Source organism: Salmo trutta, chromosome 24 (assembly GCF_901001165.1).
Source record: "Salmo trutta chromosome 24, fSalTru1.1, whole genome shotgun sequence".
Classification (NCBI taxonomy): domain Eukaryota; kingdom Metazoa; phylum Chordata; class Actinopteri; order Salmoniformes; family Salmonidae; genus Salmo; species Salmo trutta.
In genome coordinates this window covers 7757362-7775737 of record NC_042980.1, presented here as the reverse complement: position 1 = coordinate 7775737, position 18376 = coordinate 7757362, and the positions used below count along the sequence as shown (strand labels likewise).

General features: G+C 41.6%; 1 protein-coding gene across 2 annotated transcripts in view; it reads left to right on the top strand.

Moving 5' to 3' along the window:
* The window catches only part of LOC115160632 (G-protein coupled receptor 39), a 66681-nt gene extending 53512 nt beyond the window's left edge, over nucleotides 1-13169 (top strand). For both annotated transcript variants that reach the window (XM_029710853.1, XM_029710852.1), the window contains exon 3: nucleotides 11983-13169. In XM_029710853.1, the coding sequence (XP_029566713.1) occupies nucleotides 11983-12485 (503 nt within the window). In that variant the 3' untranslated portion in view covers nucleotides 12486-13169. The remainder of the gene's footprint in view (nucleotides 1-11982) is intronic.
* The last annotated feature ends 5207 nt before the right edge of the window (nucleotides 13170-18376 follow it).

Here is an 18376-nt window from a genome sequence, read left to right as displayed (position 1 = left end):
AAAACAAAAGTGGACACACTCGACAACCAAGTTACACATGCAGAAGAGAGGATACCAACCTTGGAGGACAAGAACAACCGCTTAAACAGCACTGTTGAAAAAATGGAGACTGTGATAAAAAAAACTTGAAGAACGACTTTAATACCAGGAAAATTACAGTCGGAGAAACACACTTCAGATCAGAGGGGTTCCCGAAATCCACATAAATACGGAAGATTGTGTGAAAGACATTTTATGCAACCTATTTGATAACACACCGGAGGATATTAACAACTTGCCCATCGAGAAAACACATCGGACACCGACGACAAAACGCCCAGGCCAGCCCCACGCAACCCCCGGCCTATCCTGGTGAAATTTTTACGATATACTGACAGAGAAGGTCTGGCGCCGAGCCAAATAGCTTAGGACTTTTCAATGGAAGGGGACAATGGTGGAGTTTTTCCCCGACTGTTCCAAAGAGGTTCAAGACAAGAGAAATGTGTTCATGGAGGTGAGGTATAAGTGCATGAAACGGGGAATGAACTACTCGTTGCAATATCCTGCCATGTTCTGGGAGGAGGATCATTATGTCGTTTCACAGACCCCAAAGAGGCAAAGAAGTGTGTCATGGACGTCAATGAGGCCGAACAAATTGAGTAGCGTGGTAGGCTATGGAAGTTCCGCATGGTGGCAGTGGATCATCTCGGATGGACTAACATTTTTCTCGAAGGCGATAGAACTTCACATGTTGTGAGTACAGTGCCTGGCATTTTTCCTATTTTATTGCATTACAACCTGTCATTTAAATGGATTTCTATGTGGATTTCATGTAATGGACATACACAAAATAGTAGAAATTGGTAAAGTGAAGTAAAAAAAAAAAAAACATTTTAAAAATTAAAAAAACATTAAAACAGAAAAGTGGTGCATGCATATTTATTCACCCCTTTGCTAAGAAGCCCCTAAATAAGATCTGGTGCAACCAATTACCTTCAGAAGTCCTCATGTGTGCAATCTAAGTGTCACATGATCTGTCACATGATCTCAGTATATACACACCTGTTCTGAAAGGCCCTAGAGTCTGCAACACCACTAAGCAAGGGGCACCACCAAGCATGTGGCACCATGAAGACCAAGGAGCTCTCCAAACAGGTCAGGGACAGAGTTGTGGGGAAGTACAGATCAGGGTTGGGCTATAAAAAAAAATATCAGAAACTTTGAACATTCCACTGAGCACCATTAAATCCATTATTAAAATATGGAAAGAATATGGCACCACAACAAACCTGTCAAGAGAGGGCTGTCCACCAAAACTCACATACCAGGCAAGGAGGGCATTAATCAGAGAGGCAACAAAGAGACCAAAGATAACCCTGAAGGAGCTGCAAAGCTCCACAGTGGAGATTGGAGTATCTGTCCATAGGACCACTTTAAGCCGTACACTCCACAGAGCTGGGCTTTACGGAAGAGTGGCCAGAAAAAAGCCATTTCTTAAAGAAAAAAATAAGCAAACACGTTTGGTGTTTGCCAAAAGGAATGCAGGAGACTCCCCAAACATATGGAAGAAGGTACTCTGGTCAGATGAGATTAAAATGTAGGGTTTAGCCATCAAGGAAAATGCAATGTCTGGCGCATACCCAACACCTCACATTACCCCAAGAACACCATCCCCACATTGAAGTATGGTGGTGGCAGCATCATGCTGTGGGGATGTTTTTCATTGGCAGGGACTGGGAATTGAAGGAATGATGGATGTTGCTAAATACAGGGAAATTCTTGAGGGAAACCTGTTTCAGTTTTCCAGAGATTTGAAACTGGGACGGAGGGTCACCTTCCAGCAGGAGAATGACCCTAAGCATACGGCTAAAGCAACACTTGAGTAGTTTAAGGGGAAACATTTAAATGTCTTGGAATGGCCTAGTCAAAGCCCAGACCTCAATCCAATTGAGAATCTGTGGTATGACTTAAAGATTGCTGTACACCAGCGGAACCCATCCGACTTGAAGGAGCTGGAGCAGTTTTGCCTTGAAGAATGGGCAAAAAACCTTGTGGCTAGATGTGCCAAGCTTATAGAGACAAACTCCAAGTGACTTGGAGCTTTAATTGTTGCAAAATGTGTCTCTACAAAGTATTGAGGGGGAGTGGGGGGGAATAGTTATGCAAGCTCAAGTTTTCTGTTTTTTTTGTCTTATTTCTTGTTTGTTTCACAATAAAAAATATTTTGCATGTTCAAAGTGGTAGGCATGTTGCGTAAGTCAAATGATACAAACTCCCCAAAAATCTATTTTAATTCCAGGTTGTAAGGCAACAAAATAGGAAAAATGCCAAGAGGGGTGAATACTTTCAGAAGCCACTGTATGAAAGAAGATCATAAAATGTATCATTTAGCCATTTGATTTAGAATTTTAGGACCTCTGTAGGTATAAAATAATATAGAAACAAGTATTTGATGAAACATTGAATTTGGCCTTTACAGCTATAGCCCATAGAAATACATTCAATAACACATTTGTACATGGAAAAACATACAGTCAAAAAATAAATCTTAAGGAACAAGGTTTTGAAGTGTCTATCTGAGAGATATAAGAAAACTCCGGAACAAATCTATGTATTTGACACTTATTTGATCATGTTATTGTGGCACATTGTACCCCTATGCACCTTTTGCCATTTTTACAGCCCAGTACTTACTGGGTTACCTTCAGACTACTCCCCTGAAGCAGAACAGCCGACACCTTTGTGTTTGTTCGTTTGTCACTCCAACGGTTCGGTCTGGACAGTCGGTTTTGTGAGAAGACCTTTTTGAAATGAGGACATCCGTGACAGAGAGTTCAGACGACTGCTGTATAGCTTGTGTATGTTGTAGAGCCAAACAACCGACACTGTCATGTTTATGAGACTCAATTTTCGATGGTGGTGACATTAGTTTGTAGCTCACATGGTCCTGGACTATTTTCTTTTCCGGTTCCTCTCATTTGTACATAAAGGCGGCTTTCACAAGCCCCATGTTATGGAATAGGCGCACACTTTATATTGGCGGAAAAAATAGGGGATTGAGCTGCAGCCACTACAAGAAACGATAAGTCTCTAGCATAAACCATAGACATTCCAATCAGTAGATAGTGATAGCGCTGACGTTATTCAGATATTCCTATGGAAAACTTGATCATAATAAACTAATGTTAGAGCCCAAAACGGGCATCCCCCCCAAACATTGCGTACGTTCTGGAAATCGTAGTTTACATAGGCTTTCTTGGACAGACCAGGGCTTTTGGTACTGCTAGGTTGATACGCAGTAGCCGACCAGCAGAGCTCTTGACTTCCAGACTTGACACTGGGGGCCTGGCATAAACACACGGAAGCTATTTAATATTCAAAATGACGTCACCGTGTGACGCACGAGTGCGTCAATCAACTCTAGGGGGTTTTTAACCACACATTTGGTTACAGGTTCTATAACCTGTTTGTACTACATAACAATAGTGGTGTAACTACCACGGAGCGATATCTAGCCACACAATAGATACGAGAGGTTCAATCAGAGAGACTCCAGTTATAGACGAGACAGGGAATTAATTGGTTGAATAATCAGCTTTAATTGCTTTCTAATTAGTAACTGGACCTGTATTATCCTTGGCAGGAGAAAGTAATAATTTATTAAGGGGGCTCTGTGGTACTGTCTGTGTATGTGTGTGTGGCATGGAACCATGCTGTCCAGACGGTTCTTTCATAATATACAGTGTGAGGCAGCAGGAGCGCCCAGCAGGATAACAGAAAAACAAACAGACCCAGAGGCCAGAACATAAGTGTGTTTCGCCAAGCATGTATGATAATGGTGAATGCTGGTTATATACAGTGTGTGTGTGGGGAGGGAAGAGGGATATGTATATGTGGGTGTGCACAGTTTGTGTACCTTTTGTGTGCCTTGACAACAAGATATGACTACAAATGTTTTGAGTTGCATGTGTGTGGTGTGTGTTTATAGCATATGGTTATGGCATTAGATAGATACTATGTACTGTATTCAATTAAAGACCCACAACACAACAACACAAAACATCAATCAACATTCATTGACAAAGCAACTACCATTATGGAGGCTATAAAATTTGAATGTTTTACAGTTGTATTCTTTTGCTGTTTCATGGGCACCAATCCATGCTGGCCAAATGCCAATTTTCCAGGTGACTGGCCACATTAGAATGAGGAAGCCATGGGATAGGAAGAACCAAACTCGGGGATCGATTGCCTCCACAGGAATTTGGAGCAAATAAAATAGCAGTCAGCATTGTCTTCATGGTTCTCTGCTAAATGTAACATTTGGAAATGGTATCAGCTGAAAGGTCATGCGAAAGATAGACTTAATCGTTTCTAAAAGAATCAAGCAAAGCTTACTCAGCCTTGCTATTGTCATTGATTTTTATTAAACTGACAGAAATGTAATAAAGTGTGTGTAAAGAAATGTATTTAAAAGTGGTCCATTATGCTCAAGGGCAACAAACTCCACACTTTACTAATTTGTGTGTAACTGCTTATAATGCTAGGCATGAATCTTCCATTTGACAAGGAAGAAATGAACCAATTGGTTGCACTGGGTTATTTTGATTATATTATAGCCTAACACAAGTCCCCAGTTATTTGGAATTGAAGAAAACTGGCATTTAGTACCCTTTCCTCCAAAGCGATAGGGTAGTGAAGACTTTCTGTTGTGTGGACCATGAACTCTTGGCTTGGTTTGTGAGTAGCAGATCAGAGAGCGGTGTTCCCATCACCTTTGTATGTATACTGCACCTGCGGGACTCTAATACTGCACCTGCGGGACTGTATTAGTCTAATGTGAACCAGTGGACCTGTGGATAGCGCCAATAATGATCATCCTCTGAAAAGTGTAAGCACTGCCTCTTTTGTCTGTGTCTATCCGATAGAGAGCTCTTAGTATGTGATGTGTTTTGCTCTGCCTCTTTATTATCTCTCCACTGGCTTTATTCTCCTTCTCTCTTGTTATCCCCTTTATCTCTGTCCTTCCCGCTCTTCCTCTCACTCTATCTCGTCCCGTCTACCTCTTTTTCTTTCTTACAGCCTCTCTCTGCTCTCTCCCTCCCTCCCTTCTTTCTTTAGCTCTCCTTCTGTCCCTCTCATAAGCCTCAAGTTATGTGCTTGTCTTGTTAAGGGTTATTGTGACAGGCCCCTGGTTGATTTTCCACACAAACGGGTTAAAAGTTTTTGCCATGAAAAAAATCAGTTTTCAGTCTTTTTTAGTATTCATAGATGTCTCCACAATCATATAAATTAACTTTATTTATTATGCTCCTTCAAAAGCATACACAGAGTAGTGCATTCCTATGTCCCACAACCCCTTCAGCAGTCTAACTAAGACATATGCTATGCTCCAGTCTCAAATGTATGTAGAGTAATGTGCGTGTGCAGGAATAAAGCACGAGAGCAGCATATACAGTACCATGTGCAGGCTTTCCTTTTTAAAATTCCAGTCCCATTTGTCCCTCTGCTGTATTGTTTGGAAGGGAGGCCACTGATGGCATTTGTTAGCTGTCTGCATGCTGTGCTTTGACTGAGGCAGGAAATTGGCCCTGTTGCCAATGACCCTGCTGGTAAACAGCTGACGCTGAGCGCAGTGGCCTGTCCAGCCTGTAATGGGTTGACCTCTGCTATGGCTAATATGCTAATGTCACAGCGGCCTGCTAATGGATTGGCCTCTGCCTGGAGACAAGCTAATGTGGCTTACGGCAACCGGTGGAAGTGGGCCTGTGGCTGTCATGGTTCCTCGTTCTGCTTGGGAAAAATCTAAGTTGAAGCTGGTAGCACAGATTGGAGCTTGTGAATGGAAATTGTATTGTTTCACTGGTCTGTGAGGTGTTATGGCTTAGGGTATTGATACTTTACATAGATCAATTGCATACTACCATGCTCCACACTCTCATGCTCTGAGTGCGTTTTCCAACCACGTTCACTTGAGTATGTTCTTGTGAAGACGAGAGTGTGGAGCATGCATAAAACAATACACTTGAGAAGCACTCGCACTCCCCCTACTTCCTCATGCTTTGCCTCCCCATTCATTGGACCTTCTTCCAGCCAGGACAATGGCAACACTAAACTAAACAAGATATACACAAAGCAACCGTATTACTTCATAACTATCAGCTAGCTATATGTGAATCGTAATAATGTAGCTGACCAGATAGTTTATCAGGCAAAAATGACCTAAAATGAATATTATGCAGGATAGATGTCAATTCTACTACTAGCACTAGTAGCTAGACAGTTAGCCTTATTGACTTATTATGGGCTTGCCATCTACGGTACGTAGGCAGGTCAACGTGAACAAACAGAGTACACATTCGGAGAAGTGCCCTCCGTGCTCAGTTTCGCATACTTTGATATGGACTCATACTCCAACCTTTCCGTGCTCCAATTTGCGTGTTCGGAGCACGGTAGTATGCGTTTTGAGAAACACAATTTGTCTGTGACATACCTATCTATCGTTAAAGATAAAATTGACATTTGACAAGAAAATAATTATAAATCAAGTGTACGTAGCTAACAAATAGCTGCTATGGAGTACTAATGACTGGCCTAAAAAGTAATTTCATTATTTGTCTATAGAAATGATATGGCCTAAACCATGACATTTGAATGAGAGGAATGAGAAATTCCTCTCAGGATTATAAAGCTCATTTTCAATTTTGAAGTAAAGCCCAACATGCACAAGAACAACTTGGTCTGCACAATACAAATAGCCAGAGAATCGGATCTATTATTGATGGTCAAATTATCCCACACCCCTTGGTTATAGTAATGTAATATGGTGAGATATTTAATGCACAGTCATACACTCAAAACATTGTGCCGTTTTTGACCAAATTTTCTTACATTTGGACTAGTGAAAATTAGTCCAGATGTAAAAAAGGTTTGAACACCACTGGAGCAAATACTGATTTAATAGCTTTGTTATTCATGTATTCATGCTCAATATTCTTTGAGAAGTTTCCATTTGACTTACCCTATCAGTTTTCTGTTTACCCCTTTAGGCATGTATTGTCTAGAGACATGTTTGTAATGAATAAAATATACATACTTTTTTTGCCTCTCCGATTTCTGTAACTCGAGCTGTGGATCTTGTCAATTTCTATTTCCTTGACTTGATGTCAATTGGGAAATCGGTGCCCATCGACACGTTAAGTTTGAGTTCTTGATGCATTCAGTCAACGCTTTCAGGAAGTTGTATCTTCAGGATGCATTTGTTGGTGTGTAACTAAGCATTATTAATTTAGATTTAGAAATATGGTTGAGCGTGGATATCGGACATAACGTATCTTCAACACACTACTAGCATGTGCATAGGTAAGAGAACAGTTAGACTATAATAGTCCAAACTCACTACCACCCAGGGTTGGAGTTTAATCTCCACTGTTACATCTACTCCTGCCACGCCCTCTACTGCTCATCCTGTGTCTCATTTACCTGCCACCACTACCCCAGTGCTCTCTCCCTCTCCCTCTCTCTCTGTGTGTGTGATTGTGTGGGCAGAGACAGGTGTGCTAGAGTCAGAGCAAACCCCCACAGCTGCAACCTGTTCCATAATCAAGACCTCTACAAATATTCAGCCCTGCCACTTCCACACGGCCAGATCGTAATTTCTGCTCAGTCAGTCTACGGTTCTAGTCGTTTGTTACTATTTAGATCCTGTTGTGCCTGTTTTCCTTGCCTGACACAGTTTTCCTCTCCGTTACTGTTCTGCCTGCTCTGACTCCTGGTCCATGTCTCCAGTCCCACGTCTCCTCATCCTGCTACTCTGCCCTGGATTCCCCACTCTACTGCTCCCTTGGATTCCCCTCCAGACCTGCTTACCCTGCCCCAACCCCTCTCGCTCCAGCCTCAGCCTCCGCACCTGGTTTCCTGCAACCCGCCTGAACTTCTCCTGGCCTGCACTCCATCTTCCCCTCTTGGGTTTCCCTGTTCCACTCCGCGTAACCTCCACATGCTACACTGTCAGCTTAGTCTACTTTAGTATGACGCTTAAAGCATATGATAGAGATGTGCTGAGACCATAACTCATGGGTTGTGCACCAATTATAGCATAAACATAACACACCAGGCTGACGCCAATTATCTAAGCCTATACTGTATGTTTGACATTTAAAGTTTCTCTGTCTTGAGTTTTTGAAGACCCATTACTGACAGTTGGGAGATTCAAACTAAACCTTTACTTCATAGTTCCCCCAGGGATAAAGTGAAGGTTAGCTTGCTGCTTCACAGCCATGATTACTGTATGACTTTGCCTCATTGTGCATTCACACTGTGGAAGAATTCTGTTTGTAAATGGAAGATCAACCTGCTGAATGACGTCTTTCAAATAGACTCAAGTCTGCACAAAGAACATGTATGAGCCAAAGCCAACAGGAACTGTAATTTGCATGTGGAATTCAAGATAAGCAGCTGAGTATGTACTGGAAATAAGAATAGTGTAAATAGTTATGTCTTGTAGAATCTACAACTTCATGTAAGTGTTTGTCAGCAAATTGTTAAACTAAATTATTTATTTCAACACTTAAAGTGTTAGACTGCTTAATACTTATTTGTTTTAATACTTAAAAGTGTTCAAATAAATGAATGAGGATCGGTAACTATGTGTGTGGGAGTTAATCTTTTACAATCAAGCAAATTGTTGCCACTTTGTCCTGCAGTGTAGAACCTATTTAGCAGTGTTTTCACCAAAGAGGTACATACATTCCTACCTGGCTAATGTTGTATCAAAAACCTGTGCCTCATCATTACAGAGGATTTCTACAGTCTGAGACCTACCAAGAAAATGTTTTAGCCTTCTAATTAAAATCCCATTTAATTTATTTTGGCAAGGATAATGTTCAGTCATAATGTTTTCAGCAGTTGCCTTTATTCTGGGTTTTTCTTTTAAAATAATTGCCTGGCACAGTTACACTTCAGTTACACCCAGTTAAGATAGCCCCATTAATGAAAACATAAATCGGATAAAAATACTTATATCCCTATGTAGGTTTTTTCTTCATTTGTTGTATAATGTTTTTCATTAGAATGGGTACTGTTGTAGTCTGACATTCACTAAAATGAGCAAGGAGACAGTGAGAAAGTGTAATTACCCTTTAGGGAATCTCTCTAATGGACCCCTCACAGTGTCGACCCATACTGCACCTCTTACACTCTCAGCCCCACTTTACAGTAAGACAGGGCTGAAGGAAATATCTCCACACCCCATCATTTCTGTTTTCCCTTTCTTCGATTTTCACAGCATTTCAATTTCAGTCCTCAATTCATAATAGTAGTATGCTGATATGAATATAAATAAATACAAATTATTTAAATGTAATTTGAAATCACCTTGCCCTAAGGACTAGCCGGCAGTGTTTTTTACAACAGCACAGACCATGCACTGAGATTTTTTTTTTTTTAACAGTGCACTTAATCTCAAAGTGCTGTTTTTGTCTTAGTATAATTAGCATTACAAATCATCAGGGGAAACTAAATCAGTTCATGTAAAGAGACAGTACAAAAATGTCCAAAAACACCAACAAAAGGCATTGTTTCTGAGTATTCTTGAAAGCATATCATTGCATCAACGCTGATTTAGATGGCAAAGCAAACCAAATCTGCACAAAAATATTTGCATTATTCAATAGTCCACTGACCTGGGTTGAAATACTATTTAGGGTATTTCAATTACTTTCAAAGATATTTCAGAGTAAGTACAGTATTTGGATATTTCATTTAGAATACAAGTAGTTGAGTATTGGAATGTATTTGGAAATACATTTGGAAAGTATAGGCATGTACACTGAGTGTATAAAACGTTAGGAACACCTGATGTTTCCATGACAGACTAACCAGGGAAATCCAGGTTAAAACTATGAACCCTTATTGATGTCACCTGTTAAATCCACATGAATCAGTGTGGATGAAGGGGAGGGGACAGGTTAAACAAGGATTTTTAAGCCATGAGACAATTGAGACATGGATTGTTATGTGTGCCATTCAGAGGGTGAATGGGCAAGACAAAATATTTAAGTGCCTTTGAACGGGGTACGGTTTTCTCGCTCAACTATTTCATGTGTGTATCAAGAATGGTCAAAGGACATCCAGCCAACGGCAGGCCAGTGGTCGAAAATGGGTCATTGATGAAAGAAGGCAAAGGAGACTGACATGAGTTGTGCAGAGCAACAGACGGGCTACAGTTAGTTAACTGAGTGTCTAGTTTGAGAAACAGAAGCCTCACAAGTCCTCAACTGGCAGCTTCATTAAATAGAACCCGCAAAACACCAGTTTCAACGTCAACAGTGAAGAGGCGACTCCGGGATGCTGGCCTTCTAGGCAGAGTTGCAAAGAAAAAGCTATATCTCAGACTGGCCAATAAAAATAAAAGATTAAGATGGGCAAAAGAACACAGACACTGGACAGAGGAACTCTGCCAAGAAGGCCAGCATCCCGGTGTCGCCTCTTCACTGTTGACGTTGAGACTGGTATTTTGCGGGTACTATTTAATGAAGCTGCCAGTTGAGGACTTGTGAGGCTTCTGTTTCTCAAACTAGACACAATAATGTACTTGTCCTCTTGCTCAATTGCGCACTGGGGCCTCCCACTCCACTTTCTATTCTGGTTAGAGCCAGATTGTGCTGTTCTGTGAAGGGAGTACTACACAGCGTTGTACAAGATCTTGAGTTTCTTGGCAATTTCTCGCATGGAATAGTCTTCATTTCTCAGAACAACAATAGATTGACGAGTTTCAGAAGTAAATTCTTTGTGTCTGGCCATTTTGAGCCTGTAATCGAACCCACAAATGCTGATGCTCCAGATACACAACTAGTCTAAAGAAGGCCAGTTTTATTGTTTCTTTAATCAGAACAACAGTTTGTAGCTGTTCTAACATAATTGCAAAAGGGTTTTCTAATGAACAATTAGCCTTTTAAAATGATAAACTTGGATTAGCTAACATGGTTGCTGATAATGGGCCTCTGTATGCCTATGTAGATATTCCATAAAAAGTTTGCTGTTCCCAGCTACAATAGTCATTTACAACATTAACAATGTCTACACTGTATTTCTGATCAATTTGATGTTATTTTAATGTACAAAAAATGTCTAAGTGACCCCAAACTTTGAACGGTAGTGTATATGAAGTCTGGTATGAAGTTTGCAATTCTATTGCTTTTTGTTATTATTTTGTCACCATTCATTAAACTTGTGGGTCTTTAAATCAGCAGGGGACTCTCCCAGATTTTCCTGGTTTTAATTTAACTGAAATAACTGTTTGATACATGGAACTAGGAAGTACTGAATTGAGTGACGTGTTGTCATATGCTACTTTGTCCCAAATTCTTGAATAGAATTCTATGGGAAAGCCATCCATTCCTGGTGCTTTTCTCCATGCAACTGTTTTAACAGCGTCTAATATTTCTTCTTGGGTGATCTGTTTTTAGTAATAATTTTTTGTCTGCTGATAATTGCTTTAGAGTTGTTGAGTCTAAGAAGGCTATAGGAACCGTCTGTTGTTAAACTGTTGTTTAATTCTGATTTATATACATTTTCATAGAAGCTTTTAAAATTGTCATTGTGTTGTTGTTTCTAATTACCGCTTTGTATCTTTATCTTTTCAAATTATTACTGGTTTAGCATGTACTGTATTTGTTTTGTGAGAGCTGCAAGATATTTATCAGGTTTATTTGCCACACTCAGAGTATTTTAAAATATGAAATATTTAAACACCCCATGCATTTGAACCCAGGTCTTCTAGTAGTATTTTAAATAATATATTTGTAAATAAGTATTTGAAAATAGTTCTGGCTATTTCTAGGAAGTTATTTGAAAATACTTTCAAATATTTTCAAATACTTCAAATACCACAGTGTGGTCCACTGCCCCCTTCTCCCATTATCGAATATTCTTAACTAACTTTTTCTCTTTCCTTCCCTCTCTCTCTCGCTCTCTCTCTCGCTCCCCCTCCCTCTTTCTCAGGTTTAATCGTGGGCTCCCTTACCGTGTGCTGGCTGCCCAACCAGGTGCGTCGCCTGATGACCGCCGCTGTGCCCAAGTCCAGCTGGACCATGTCCTACTTCCGCAACTATGTGGTGCTGCACCCTGTGGCCGACACCTTCTTCTACCTTAGTTCCGTGCTCAACCCCTTCCTGTACAACCTCTCTTCCCGCCAGTTCCGCCAGGTCTTCGTCCAGGTGCTACGCTGCCGCCTTACCATCGAGCACGTAAACAAACGGACTCTGAGGAACTTCGAGGCCAACTCGGCCCGCTCACTGCGGCCCCTGCTAAAGTCACTGCGTCGTGGCGGTGGCAACAGGTCTACTCAGACTCAGAGCAAGGAGTTCAAGATGCCTACGTTCACTACCTTCCATAGTCCTAAGGACACTCACCCTCCCAGCCCTGAGGAGGCCCTCCCCACAACCGATGAATCACTTTCAATTTCAGTCCGAAAGGGAAACAACCCTGAAGAGACTGAAATATAAGTTTATTAAAATACATGTATGACAAGAGTTGTTTTGACTTATGCTCTAACATGCTTCTTGGCTGAGGTTATTGAAGTAGTGTTGACGTTGTGAGTCAATGCGGTCCAGAATGACTTCTAGGTGACTTTGAAAGATTAACCAAAAGAGAGACACTTAGCTGTGTTCAGCATTACAGTATTCAATTAATTGGAGAGGGATAGAGGGTGTCATCCAACACAGACTTCAACAATCTGCCACAAGCTAAATTGTCAGAGAGGTGCCTCTACAGACATAATATGTGAGGAGTCTTAACATACAGTAATACATCCAGTCAAAGAACAGTCAGGACATTTTTACTAATTTCATCTCATACTGTACATTGTAATAACTGGAACATTGGAAAAGCTTGGTATTTGAACAGTGTTAATTACAGTGATTTGTTTCCATTACATGAGATTACACTTCTCTTGGCCATACTGTAGCTCGTATTATCACAGTCACTTAAGATGCCACTGAAAACTAAGCTCAACATTGTTCATCATGACATGGTGTCTGCATTGTACATTGTGTCCAAAGTATACTTTTCCATTCATTTGTATGGCATCCACTGACAGAGTTGACCACTTCCTAAATTGGACCCAGTGCATATGATTTGATCACTACAGTACCTGCATCATTATTTTAATATTAAAAATGGTCACTTACTCTGTTGTGTTATTTGTGTTTTTCTTCATCTTATGTCTCTGTACTCCATTTCATCTACTGTACAAATATACCTCATCCAGTTCATCTACAAATGTACATATTACCTTCTAGTGCCCTCAGTTGGCCAGTCAACAGCTATGTTTCCATTAACTTGTCCAGTGATTTTTTTTTTTGACATTTAGAAAGTTTGCATAGAAAATACGTGACAATTGCCTGTTACGGTGCGTTTCCAATTAACTATCTTGTGTCAATAAAAACAGCTGTACATAGTGACGTCACACCTAAAAACCTTTTTTTTTGCAAAAACCTACAGTGTCGAATAAAATGTGGTTTAAGCGTTTATATTACCCATTTAGGCAAATAGCGCATTAAATAATTTGGCGACAGCCTGTATGCCATCCCACCTATCTGTTTAATTTCTCAGGTAGTCTTGCAAAAGTCAGCAGCATTGATAAAACGAAGTCATTTACTAATATTTGACATATTATAATAACTATCATGTGCCAACGTGTTTCCACCATCCGTGTCATGGTGAAACTTACACTCCTGTAGATCTGAAATAATTGCATGGTAAAACTTGCCAGCAAGGCAAGAAAAGCAAGGCAAAGCAATTCAGGCCTCTGTGAAAGTCAGGACAATCCTTGTCCTGCAAAGAAACATTCATTTTATAGTAAATATATATATATACACTGCTCAAAAAAATAAAGGGAACAATTAAACAACACAATGTAACTCCAAGTCAATCACACTTCTGTGAAATCAAACTGTCCACTTAGGAAGCAACACTGATTGACAAGAAATGTCGCATGCTGTTGTGCAAATGGAATAGACAACAGGTGGAAATTATAGGCAATTAGCAAGACACCCCCAATAAAGGAGTGGTTCTGCAGGTGGTGACCACAGACCACTTCTCAGTTCCTATGCTTCCTGGCTGATGTTTTGGTCACTTTTGAATGCTGGCGGTGCTTTCACTCTAGTGGTAGCATGAGACGGAGTCTACAACCACAAGTGGCTCAGGTAGTGCAGCTCATCCAGGATGTTACATCAATGCGAGCTGTGGCAAGAAGGTTTGCTGTGTCTGTCAGCGTAGTGTCCAGAGCATGGAGGCGCTACCAGGAGACAGGCCAGTACACCAGGAGACGTGGAGGAGGCCGTAGGAGGGCAACAACCCAGCAGCAGGACCGCTACCTCCGCCTTTGTGCAAGGAGGAGCAGGAGGAGCACTGCCAGAGCCCTGCAAAATGACCTCCAGCAGGCCACAAATGTGCATGTGTCTGCTCAAACGGTCAGAAACAGACTCCATGAGGGTGGTATGAGGGCCCGACGTCCACAGGTGGGGGTTGTGCTTACAGCCCAACACCGTGCAGGACGTTTGGCATTTGCCAGAGAACACCAAGATTGGCAAATTCGGCCACTGGCGCCCTGTGCTCTTCACAGATGAAAGCAGGTTCACACTGAGCACATGTGACAGACGTGACAGAGTCTGGAGACGCCGTGGAGAACGTTCTGCTGCCTGCAACATCCTCCAGCATGACCGGTTTGGCGGTGGGTCAGTCATGGTGTGGGGTGGCATTTCTTTGGGGGGCCGCACAGCCCTCCATGTGCTCGCCAGAGGTAGCCTGACTGCCATTAGGTACCGAGATGAGATCCTCAGACCCCTTGTGAGACCATATGCTGGTGCGGTTGGCCCTGGGTTCCTCCTAATGCAAGACAATGCTAGACCTCATGTGGCTGGAGTGTGTCAGCAGTTCCTGCAAGAGGAAGGCATTGATGCTATGGACTGGCCCGCCCGTTCCCCAGACCTGAATCCAATTGAGCACATCTGGGACATCATGTCTCGCTCCATCCACCAACGTCACGTTGCACCACAGACTGTCCAGGAGTTGGCGGATGCTTTAGTCCAGGTCTGGGAGGAGATCCCTCAGGAGACCATCCGCCACCTCATCAGGAGCATGCCCAGGCGTTGTAGGGAGGTCATACAGGCACGTGGAGGCCACACACACTACTGAGCCTCATTTTGACTTGTTTTAAGGACATTACATCAAAGTTGGATCAGCCTGTAGTGTGGTTTTCCACTAATTTTGAGTGTGACTCCAAGTCCAGACCTCCATGGGTTGATAAATTGGATTTCCATTGATTATTTTTGTGTGATTTTGTTGTCAGCACATTCAACTATGTAAAGAAAAAAGTATTTAATAAGATTATTTCATTCATTCAGATCTAGGATGTGTTATTTTAGTGTTCCCTTTATTTTTTTGAGCAGTAAATTGTTTTTGCAAACAGTTGGCATTTAGAATTAAACGTGGATTGGAGATTTAAAGTTATGTGATGGCATCATGTGCCCAGCATACAGTACCAGTCAAAAGTTTGGACACACCTACTAGTTCAAGGGTTTTTCTCTATTTTTACTATTTTACTTTGTAAAATTTTAGAATAATAGTGAATACATCAAACTATGAAAAAACACATATTGAATCATGTTCTAACCAAAAAAGTGTTAAACAAATCAAAATATATTTTATATTTGAGATTCTTCAAAGTAGCCACCCTTTGCCTTTATGACAGCTTTGCACACGCTTGGCATTCTCTCAACCAGCTTCACCTGGAATGCTTTTCCAACATTCTTGAAGTCTTGAAGGAGTTCCCACATATGCTGAGCCCCTTTTGTCTGCTTTTCCTTCACTCCACGGTGCAACTCATCCCAAACCATCTCAATTGGGTTGAGGTCGGGTGATTGTGGAGGCCTGGTCATCTGATGTAGCACTCCATCACTCTCCTTCTTGGTCAAATAGCCCTTACACAGCCTGGAAGTGTGTTGGGTCATTGTCCTGTTGAAAAATAAATCATAGTCTCACTAAGCGCAAACCAGATGGGATGGTGTATCGCTGCAGAATGCTGTGGTAGCCATGCTGGTTAAGTGTGCCTTGAATTCTAAATAAATCACTGACAGCGTAACCAGCAAAGCACCCCCACGCCATCACACCACCTCCTCCATGCTTCACGGTGGGAACCACAAATGCGGAGATCATCCGTTCACCTACTCTGCGTCTCACAAAGACAGTGGATGAGTCTGAAAATCTCAAATTTGGAGTCATCAGACCAAAGGATAGATTTCCACCAGTCTAATGTCCATTGCTCATGTTTCTTGGCCCAAGCAAGTCTCTTCTTCTTATTGGTGTCCTTTAGTCCTTTAGTAGTTTCTTTGCAGCAATTCGACCATGAAGGCCTGATTCACACAGTTTCCTCTGAACAGTTGATGTTGAGATGCGTCTGTTACTTGAACTCTGTGAAGCATTTTTTTGGGATGCAATTTCTGAGGCTGGTAACTCAAATAAACTTATCCTCTGTAGCAGAGGTACAGTGAGGGAAAAAAGTATTTGATCCCCTGCTGATTTTGTACATTTGCCCACTGACAAAGAAATTAGCGGTCTATAATTTTAATGGTAGGTTTATTTTAACAGTGAGAGACAGAATAACAACAAATAAATCCAGAAAAACGCATGTAAAAAATGTTATAAAATGATTTGCATTATAATGAGGGAAATAAGTATTTGACCCTTCTGCAAAACATGACTTAGTACTTGGTGGCAAAACCCTTGTTGGCAATCACAGAGGTCAGACGTTTCTTGTAGTTGGCCACCAGGTTTGCACACATCTCAGGAGGGATTTTGTCCACTCTTCTTTGAAGATTTTCTCCAAGTCATTAAAGTTTCGAGGCTGACGTTTGGCAACTCAAACCTTCAGCTCCCTCCACAGATTTTCTATGGGATTAAGGTCTGGAGACTGGCTAGGCCACTCCAGGACCTTAATGTGCTTCTTCTTGAGCCACTCCTTTGTTTGCCTTGGCCGTGTGTTTTGGGTCATTGTCATGCTGGAATACCCATCCACGAACCATTTTCAACACCCTGGCTGAGGGAAGGAAGTTCTCACCCAACATTTGATGGTACATCGTCCCTTTGATGCGGTGAAGTTGACCTGTGCCCTTAGCAGAAAAACACCCCCAAAGCATAATGTTTCCACCTCCATGTTTGACGGTGGGGATGGTGTTCTTGGGATCATAGGCAGCATTCCTCCTCCTCCAAACACGGCGAGTTGAGTTGATGCCAAAGAGCTCCATTTTGGTCTCATCTGACCACAACACTTTCACCCAGTTGTCCTCTGATTCATTCAGATGATTATTGGCAAACTTCAGACGGGCATGTATATGTGCTTTCTTGAGCAGGGGGACCTTGCGGGCGCTGCAGGATTTCAGTCCTTCACAGCATAGTGTGTTATCAATTGTTTTCTTGGTGACTATGGTCCCAGCTGCCTTGAGCTCATTGACAAGATCCTCCCGTGTAGTTCTGGGCTGATTCCTCACCGTTCTCATGATCATTGCAACTCCACGAGGTGAGATCTTGCATGGAGCCCCAGGTCGAGGGAGATTGACAGTTCTTCTGTGTTTCTTCCATTTGCGAATAATCACACCAACTGTTGTCACCTTCTCACCAAGCTGCTTGGCGATGCTCTTGTAGCCCATTCCAGCCTACAATCTTGTCCCTGACATCCTTGGAGAGCTCTTTGGTCTTGGCCATGGTGGAGAGTTTGGAATCTGATTGATTGATTGCTTCTGTGGACAGGTGTCTTTTATACAGGTAACAAACTGAGATTAGGAGCACTCCCTTTAATTAAGAGTGTGCTCCTAATCTCAGCTCCTTACCTGTATAAAAGACACCTGGGAGCCAGAAATCTTTCTGATTGAGAGGGGGTCAAATACTTATTTCCCTCATTAAAATGCAAATAAATGTATAACATTTTTGACATGAGTTTTTCTGGATTTTTTGTTGTTATTCTGTCTCTCACTGTTCAAATAAACATAACATTAAAATTATAGACTGATCATTTCTTTGTCAGTGGGCAAACGTACAAAATCAGCAGGGGATCAAACACTTTTTTCCCTCACTGTAACTCGTTCTTCCTTTCCTGTGGCAGCCCTCATGAGAGCCAGTTTCATCATAGCGCTTGATGGTTTTTGCGACTGCACTTGAAGAAACTTTCAAAGTTCTTGAAATTTTCCGTATTGACTGACCTTCATGTCTTAAAGTAATGATGGACTGTTGTTTCTCTTTGCTTATTTGAGCTGTTCTTGCCATAATATGGACGTGGGCTTTTACCAAATTGGGCTATCTTCTGTATACCAACTATACCTTGTCATAACACAACTGATTG